Below are 9955 nucleotides of genomic sequence, written 5' to 3'. Positions count from 1 at the left end.
CACACTGTTGGAAGTTGTTGAAAAGTTCTGTTTACTCTCTTTGTCAATTGAAAGCTGAGATTATGTATTTAGTTTTAATATCTATTTTCTCTTTTGTGTCGCATGCACTTTTGTACCTTCTAAACCGCTCTCAGTGACATAATAAAGAAGTGCCAGTCACGATGTTCCTCAATTGTTTGTCTGATCTAAAACCGCACCATTAGCAAAAACATATTATGATTCGAATTTGCATCCGCCTGAATGAACACAGTAATGATCACCAAATGGCATTTTTGTCTCTTGCGATCCTCTGTTGGGGTAAAGTCTTCTTCCCAAGGGTCAAGATGTGTTTCAAAACAACCAATTGACGATAAATAGCTCTCATAGGCACCACCACGTTTTTGACACAAATCATTAGGGACCGAGCACCGAAACGGTGCGTAGGCCCTATTGGAATTGCTCTGTTTATTATTATTCTTCTTCTTCTTCTTCTTCTTCTTCTTCCGCGGAATGAATCGCGGTTTTGAGGGGCTAAACATGCCCGAAAACTCACGCAACTTTGCACACGCCTCAGAAGTGGCGAAAATTTACGTTTGTTATGGGCTTTGGAAGTGGGCGTGGCAAAATGACTCGACAGCGCCACCTAGAAAAATTAAACGGACGAGCCCCCGATCCACGAATCACGCACATGCACGAAAATTGCCACACACCTCAAACACACCAAAACATACGAAAAAGTCTCTTGGAGCCATATCTCAAACCCAACAGGAAGTTGGATATTTTTGACTTCCTGCGGCGAAAAAGTGGCGTTTTTGCCATTTCCAGGCGTTGTATTTTAACGAACTCCTCCTAGGGATTTTATCCGATCGACACCAAAATTGGGTTTTGTCATCTAAAGGCCTTGGCGATGTTAAATTGCGAAGCTTTAGAGTTTTCGTCGATGGGCGTGTCCGTGGCGGCCTCACAAACTTTGACGATTCGCTACAAAACAGGAAGTCGTTATAACTCAGGCATGCATTATCTGATCTGCCTCAAAATTCACACGCTTGATAAGCGTCCTGACCTGAACACGTTTAAATGCCGATATCCAGATACAGTTACAGCGCCACCTGCTGGCCACAGGAAATGACATGATTTACGGAGTTATAAACTCTTCCCACAAATTTTATCGTATCAACACCAAAATTGAGTGGTGTTATCTGAAAGCTCTAGCGATGATATATTGTGAAGATTTAGAGTTTTTGCAGAGGGGTGTGTCCGTGGCGGTATGACAAACCTCAACGCTTCGCCATGGAACAGGAAGTCCTTATAACACAACCACACAATGTCCGATCTGCCTGAAACTTCACATGGTTGATAAACGTCATCTCTTGAACACATTTACAAAACAATATTGAAGTGGGCGTGGCAAAATGAGTCGACAGCGCCACCTAGAAAAATTAAACGGACGAGCCCCCGCTCTACGAATCACGCACATGCACAAAAATTGGCACACACCTCAAACATGGCAAAACATACGAAAAAGTCTCTTGGAGCCATATCTCAAACCCAACACGAAGTCGGATATTTTTAACTTCCTGTGGCAAAAAAGTGGCGCTTTTGCCATTTTCAGGCGTTGTATTTTAACGAACTCCTCCTAGGGAATTTATCTGATTGACACCAAAATTGGGTTTTGTCATCTTAAAGCCTTGGTGATGTTAAATTGCGAAGCTTTAGAGTTTTCATCGATGGGCGTGTCCGTGGCGGCCTCGCAAACTTTGACGATTCGCCACAAAACAGGAAGTCTTTATAACTCAGCTATGCATTATCAGATCTGCCTCAAAATTCACACATTTAATAACAGTCCTGACCTGATCAGGTTTACGTGCTGATATCCAGTTACAGTTATAGCGCCACCTGCTGGCCACAGGAAGTTACATGTTTGAAACTGTAACAATCTCCTCCCACAAACTTTTCCGTATCAGCACCAAAATAGAGTGGTGTCATCTGAAAGCTCTAGCGATGATATATTGTAAAGATCTAGAGTTTTTGCAGAGGGGCGTGTCTGTGGTGGCATGACAAACCTCAACGCTTCGCCATGGAACAGGAAGTCCTTATAACTCAACCACACAATGTCTGATCTGCCTGAAACTTCACATGATTGATAAAAGTCCTCTCCTGAACACATCCACATAACAAAATTGAGTCAGTCATAGCGCCACCTGCTGGCAGAAGGCAGTTTGGCTTGTAACTCGGCCACACAATGTCAGATCTGCCTGAAACTTCACATGGTTGATGAAAGTCCTCTCTTGAGCACATCTACATAATAATATTGAGTCAGAGCCATAGCGCCACCTGCTGGCAGAAGGAATTTTGGCTTGTAACTCGCCCACACAATGTCAGATCTGCTTAAAATGTCACATGGTTGATGAAAGTCCTCTCCTAAACACATCTTCATGATAATATTGAGTATTTCATAGCGCCACCTGCTGGCAGAATGTAGTTTGTCTTAAAACACAATCTCCACACAATCTCTGATCTGCCTGAAACTTCACATGGTTGATAAGATTTCTCTCCGGAAGACATCTACATGCCAATATTAAGTCACAGTTATAGCGCCACCTGCTGATAGGAGGAAGTTTGGCATAAATCTGTGATTTTCTTCGATTTTTTTTTTTAATATATTGGCTTAAATTATTGTTGTTCGCTGTTCTCTGTCAGCGTAAGGTCATGGGGCGGTGGTGAGCCCGGGTGCGAGGTCCCTATCATCGCTGCTTGCAGCTTTAATTTTGCATTTGGATTCTGTCACTCCTCAAGTCCTCAGGGTTCATGGTTTTCCACTTAGGGCACAATTAAGCTTGTAATTAGTAAGCCAATGTGGGAACATGCGGCGTCAACTGGTGTAAATCAAGCATACCTGAGTAGATATCAGTGGAAAAAACAACAAGAGAAACGATCACAGCACAATATAGCAGTCACTTACCTGCGTTTCTTCAGGGACCAGACAACAAACATTCACATCAACTGATATAAGATAGGGCGACACGGTGGCTCAGTGGTTAGCACTGTTGACTCACAGCAATAAGGCCGCTGATTCAAGTCCCGGCTGGGCCAGTTGGCATTTCTGTGTGGAGTTTGCATGTTCTTTCCATGTTGGTGTGGGTTTCCCCCACAGTCCAAACACATGCGCTATAGGATAACTGAAAAAACTAAACTGGCCATTGAGTGTGTATGGATGTTTCCCAGTGTTGGGTTGCAGCTGAAAGGGCATCCACTGTGTAAAACATATGTTGGATAAGTTGGTGGTTCATTCCACTTTAGCAACCCCTGATGAATAAAGTGACTAAGCCAAAGGAAAATGAATGAATGATAATAGATAAACACTAGGCCAAATATAGTGTGTTAAAGCTACGGAACTATGCAAGTGGGTCACATCCTATTATCTGGCACAGTTTTGTTTCAAAGCGTAGACCAAAAAGCCCCATTCTAGATTATGGTTTCTAAAAATACCCAAGTAAAATAGGCAGACACAATACTAAGGTGCATTTAATCACTTTAATCCCAGTGATGGTAACATTACACACACATGAACATTCACAACATCCCAAAGGCATAACATTATTACATATGCGAACAATAAGGCGTTATACATTGCCTTCTGCTGATCATCCAGTGCCAAAGTCTCTCTAGGTCAATGATTTAGCAAAGTGCCAAGCTCGTTTGTTAATCTACTTGAATGTTCAGCAGTAATGTTCAAGGAAACCACAGCACCCAAGCTACTGATAGAGACCCAAGATTATATAAAATGATGTTTTATCTTGGTGAGAAATGGAGATGAGCTGCATGAGCGCATCTCTGAATCAGTACACATGCATACATATGATATGAATTGACACGCTGGGATATTATTATACATATATCGAGTTAAAACCATACAGTGTACATTCACTAGAGAGTCATTCACACAGAAAGCGCTTAAAATGTGGAGTGGAATGAAAGACACATCAGATCTGGATGTGGATTGTTTTATGGCCTGTTCCACTGAGTGGTACGGTGTGGTATGGTTTGGTACGCTTTCATGGCCATTTCCACTGTCAAAAGGTACCAAAAACCGAACCGTTCCGTACCACTTTCCTAGCACAACAAAAGAAACTACTATACATTACGAAAATGAAGCGCGGCTGGAAAACAGTGTTTAATGCATCGCTCGTCACTTCAGGAGGATCCGTGAATTAATTTAGCTAAACTGCGACATGCTCATCTTGCGGAAATATTACCAACGATCCATCAGGTAGTGTTTTCCCCTCTCTCTCTCTCTGTTGGTAAAGCGCTGTCAACAAATATTTTTCCTCCATATCCCATAATGCACAGCGCATCAGCCTACGGCAGCTGAATTGGTCTAAAAGGAGCAGTACTTGGACCTGTTGGACCTGTTTTAGTACGGATCATATTCTCACCACAAAGAACCGCTCCAGGGTTCGTTTGAAAGCGTACCGAGACCACCTCTTCAAGCAGGTCTCGGTACGCTTATTTGGTCCACTTTTGGTGCGCACTCAAGTACGATTGCTGCATTCTCACCTGCCCAAACGAACCACACCAAAAGGGGAAACGAACTCTAGTGTGATTCAACCGAACTAAATAAGGCAGGTGTGAAAGCACCCTGAGCTTTCCGTATGATGTGAACGACTCGTACAGCTTTACTATGACATTTCCTCAAACAACAAGAACATCGACTGCAACTTTCTATCTGACACCACGCCCACAATTGGTACAATTTGGCAGTGGAAATGCAAGTCTGATAAAGGTGACCCGTACAGTACCACTCAGTGGAAACAGGCCATTAGTTCCTAAAATGCAGTATTTTCACTGCAGAGGATTAAACGGGCAAAGTCTAGATCATTTTTACAAAAGAGCTGATTAAAACACAAGGAGAATTCTGTATGAAGTGCCATCAGGAAATAAAATAGGAAAACCAACAGTGGAGGACATTTAACGAACGTTAAAATGGTCAAAATTATAAATTAATACAACAATAAATAGCTCAGTTAATTCGGTTAACAGTCCAAATAATGGAAAATAAACACTACAACACAAATGTTTCAGTAAGTACTACACAAGCAGGAGAGCCATTAAAAAAATTCAACAAGAAGCCACCACCTGATGTCATTAAAATCTTTGATTCATTTACTGTTGCCAGCTGAAAACGATTAGTCAAATGCCAATGCCATGCAAAAAACCTGGAGGTAATGAAATGTACATGCAGCATGCTGTCTCGGAAGCCAAACTAACGTTCACCAAACTACATGCAAGAAAGGTGGCAGTGATGGAAGGTGAACTTTGCTAGGGGGAAAATGATATTATAATATATAATGCTTCCAAGAACAGGCTCATGTGAAGTTGTTAGGTGGCTCATGTTGCAGTTTAGTAACGTTACTGAACAAAAGTGATTGTGAGAAATGTCAGTACTTTCTGTTGAATCTTCAAGTAGTCTTTCAAAAATGTCCTGCCCAAAATCAAAGATAAATTTGTTAGGTAACGTAGGCGTGATTGGTTCACTCATCTGTCTCTTCGCCATGATGAAAGGGTTTTACGTGTCATCTACTTGAGAATGTCAGTGTAGAAGGGAACTGTAGATAAGAGACAGGATGCTAGTGATAAGTAACATGCCTCCGTGGCTTATGGGTCCTGGAAGGTTGCCACTACCGTTTCTGGCTTCATCCGCCATCTTAGCTTGAGCTTGTGCCTGTTTTTCTGCATGCTGTTCTGCGTAGACCATGTACAGCTCAACACAACGTCGAGCTTTCATTTGCTCGATAAGCATAGGATAGCCAATCTCCATAATGCTAACAGTGTCGCCGTCGTCATCATCATTGGCTTCTGCTGCTCTTTCTTGGGTCTGCTTTTGAGGTTGGCTGGGTGTTTCTGGTGGGTTTGTGGTTACAGAATCATCTGTACTAGCTGCAGAGTTGGTTCTTTCAGAAGTGCTGTTGTTGTTTGTAACATTTTCTTGCATTTCACTCGGATCATTGCCTACTTCTGCTGCCTGAGGCTCAAAGAGGTCAGGGGATCTCCTCGATCTTCCTTCCGATTTCTCTCTGAGCAAATCTGTCCTCTTCATACACGTGTCCATAAACTTGTCATAGGACTGAGGAGGAGGATTCTGGAAGATTTCATGAGGATTAAGATTTCCTTGTCCTGCAGAAGCCGATCCTGCATCACCAGGAATGCCGCCTTGAGAGTTAGTGTTCCCGTTCATGTTACCGTCAGGTGGAGTCTGGCCATACCGTCTGTACATGTAGTGATTATAGTAGTATTCCTCCTGAGGGTTGTGAAAGTGGAAACGGGGGCGGGGGAAACTTCCCAGGCCATATCCCAGAGCCATTCCAGCCACAGCCCCAGCCCCAGCAGCTATAATTGCTTGCTTGCCGAATCCCTTTGATTTGTAAGAAGGGGCCATACCCATGCCCTGCACTGACTGGGCGAATGGTGATCTGCCACCATACCCGTAACCACCATAGTTGCCGCCATAGGCTGGGCTCATGATTTTATTGTTGGGGTTCCAATTTGGATACTGTGCCGCTCCAGGATATCCGCCTGCTCCTCCAACACCTCCACCAAACTGGTTAGGACTGGAACCTCCTCGGACTGGATAACCTGGATAGGACCCACCAACTGGGTAAGGGTTTCCACCAGGGTACCTGTTGGGGTACGACCCTGCTCCTGCTCCAGGATACGATGCTCCGCCTGGGTAGCCACCTTGTGCTGGGTAACCACCTTGTCCTGGGTAACCACTACGTCCTGGGTAGTTACCTTGTGGATATCCACCTTGCGCTGGGTATCCACCTTGTGCTGGGTAACCTCCTTGCGCAGGATAGCCGCCTTGCGCAGGATAGCCACCTTGGGCTGGGTATCCACCTTGGGCTGGGTACCCACCTTGGTTAGGGTATCCACCACGTCCTGGGTAGCTCCCTTGGTTTGGGTATCCTGGGTTAGAGCCTGCTGGTGGATATCTTCCTTGACCAGGGTACCCACCTCCAGCACCAGGGTAGGGAGGTGGATTCTGGTTTGGTACTTGAGGTTGGCGAGGATAGTTTCCAGGGGATGAGTGTGTCCCATGTGATGAGGTGCCTTTACTGCTGCTGCTGCTGCTACTACTGCTGCTGCTGCCGCCTTTGTTTCCGGAGCTGCTTCCACCTTTGTTTGAACTACTACTAGTTTTACCCCAGCCGAATCCACCTTTGGATCCACCCCCGCGTTTGGCCACAACTGACACCACAAGAGCCAGACAGAGCAATAGTATTGTTAAGCGACCCATCTGCATGGAAAAAGAGAGATGGTTTCAATAACATGAGAAAACTTCCATCAGACATTTAACTATCTGACAACATCATTAATTTTTTTATTTAAGTTTATACCGTACATAGCTTTTGCATATAATAAGAAACACTGATTCATAGCAGTAAATTAAACTGGATGTGGTGACCAACATATTATGTAAACACACTCACTAAATGGAAAATTGCTATGTAAATATATCAATATTAAACTATATTAAAAGATTTAGGGCTGTCATAAACACTCTTTGGCATTAAAATATCTTTCAAGATTTCTTTAAAGGGATATTTCACCCAAAAATGAAAATTACCTCATCATTTAATCTTCCCCATGTGGTTTTAAAGCTTTACAGGTTTCTTTCTTTTATTGAATACAAAAGAAGGGGGAGAAGACTATGGAATTAAATTGGTGCCAGCTTCAAGCGTTCAATATATGTTATTCTGTGATCAACAGAAGAGAGACTCAAATAAATTTTGAACAAGTAAAGAGGGAATGATGACAGAATATTGATTTTTGGGTATTAGTATGTCCCACTTCCTGGATGTCAGTGGTTTCCGGTTTCCATCATTCTTCAAATTATCTTCTTGTTCAACAGAACAAACAAACAAACCATCAAACTGGCTTGGAACAAGTCAAATGTCAGTAAATGATGGGAGAATTTTTTTTATTTTTGGCTAAACTATTCCTTTTAACAGTGTTTATACGGTCATGGGAAACCTGGACAAGTCATGGAATTGACATGGCATTTTTCAGGCCTGGAAAAGTTTTGAAAAAAGAGAAAAAACCACAAAGTTTTGGAAAAGTCATGGAAATTAGTTAAACAAATATCTGTATACTTGAATTCAGGCTGCGCAACATTGGAAAAATCTGATATTCCCATATTTTGTATTTCTGATGTATATTGCGATGTAAATACAAATTCACCAGATGATTTAACAGGTTTATTTGGATTGATTGGGGGGATTTTGTAGAGGATTAAATCCCAAATAATATATAACAAATAAATTACAAGCAAAGATAAATCAAATATAGTAAAGATAAAAGTGAGTTATAGTTTCAGGTATTCACTATTCAGGTACAGATAATGAATAATCAACACTGCAGTCTTCATTGTATATTATTTAGTCTTTATTAAAGTTACAAAAAATTAATTGTGGCCGGATGTTTTAAACTCTGATATTTTAAAATGTTCAGTTACAGGCTTTAAAAGGACAGATTAAATTTTACTCACTATTTACTTACACTTGACTTGTTTCAATACTATAGGAGTTATTAAATCATGTTTGTTTTGTGTTCATTTGAAAAAGAAAAATCAAATGTTTAAGACAAGTGAAGGGTGTAATGAAAAAGGCAGGTTATTTTTGGGTGAACTATCTCTTTAAAAATGCATGCGGATGATAAACTTTTACTCCATTATGATTAAACTCCATATTAAACTATAATCTCAACATTGCATATCCTGCGATGTGACTATTGCGGATGCACACATTGCGATATCCATGCTGAAATGATATATTGTGCAGCTCTAACTTGAATATAGGTTGGTTGTCTTTAGTTATTTTCTGTGCTTGGCCAAAAACTCGCTCTAATATTGTTAGTGCTGTGTCAGCATTATCAAAATCAATTTTACATAGGTATAAAAACAAATTTAAACAAAATAGAATGTTGCGTGTTTTATGATATGCTGTAATGAATTTCAACGCCAATGTTTTTCCTGTCATTTATCATGTACAGTTGAAGTCTTTTTTTAAATATTTCCCAAATGATGTTTAACAGAGCAATGAAATGTTCACAGTATGTCTGATAATATTTTTTCTTCTTGAGAAAGTCTTATTTGTTTCATTACGGCTAGAATAAAAGCAGTCTTTTATTTTTTAAACACTATTTTAAGGTTAATAATATTAGCCCCTTTAAGCTATATATTTTTTCAATCGTCTACAGAACAAACCATCGTTATACAATAACTTGCCTAATTACCATAACCTGCCTAGTTAACCTAATTAACCTAGTTAAGCCTTTAACACTTTAGAAGTGTTTTGAAAAATATCTAGTCAAATATTATTTACTGTCATCATGGCAAAGATAAAATAAATTATTCATAAGAAATTAGTTATTAAATCTATTATGATTAGAAATGTGTTGAGAAAATCTGTTTTCCATTAAACAGAAATAAATGAAAACATAAACAGAGTGGCTAACAATTCTGACTTCAACTGTATATGTACACATTACATGAAAATGTACTTAAAAGTCTTGGAAAAGTCATGGAATTTTATTTGTAAAAACGTGTATGAACCCTGCTTTAAGACACACTGTAAAATATTTGCATTGGAAATATGTGGTTAGTGATTTCTGTGGCTGAACAAATCTCCAGCATCGTCATGTTTTATAAAGGTTGCAAACACTTTAAAAGACATTATCACACATCTAAACAATACAATGACGTTTCTGAAAGAAAATATACATTTTGTTTGAGGCAAATTGCTCACGTTGGATATAAAGCCGAAAGCGTCTTAAAGTCTTAACGAATATAATGCCACAAGTGTCGTTTCTATTTTTAATCAATATTAATCGAATTTTAATTTGAAATGAAACGGCATCCAAACCCAGAGACGAAAAACGGAAGAGAAGAAAAGCAGAGGAATAAAGCAAGCTCAAAGTA

General features: G+C 40.5%; 1 protein-coding gene across 1 annotated transcript in view; it reads right to left on the bottom strand.

Annotated features, from left to right (window-relative positions):
- Window positions 1–3494: 3494 nt before the first annotated feature.
- Window positions 3495–9955, bottom strand: part of prnprs3 (prion protein, related sequence 3) — a 7707-nt gene continuing 1246 nt past the window's right edge. Inside the window, 1 exon segment of the mRNA NM_001013298.1 lies at window positions 3495–7273. Coding sequence (NP_001013316.1) covers window positions 5570–7273 — 1704 coding nt within the window. The 3' untranslated portion in view covers window positions 3495–5569.

The sequence above is a fragment of the Danio rerio genome, chromosome 25 (genome assembly GCF_049306965.1).
Source record: "Danio rerio strain Tuebingen ecotype United States chromosome 25, GRCz12tu, whole genome shotgun sequence".
In the NCBI taxonomy this organism is placed as follows: domain Eukaryota; kingdom Metazoa; phylum Chordata; class Actinopteri; order Cypriniformes; family Danionidae; genus Danio; species Danio rerio.
This window is presented reverse-complemented; position numbering and strand designations above follow the sequence as displayed.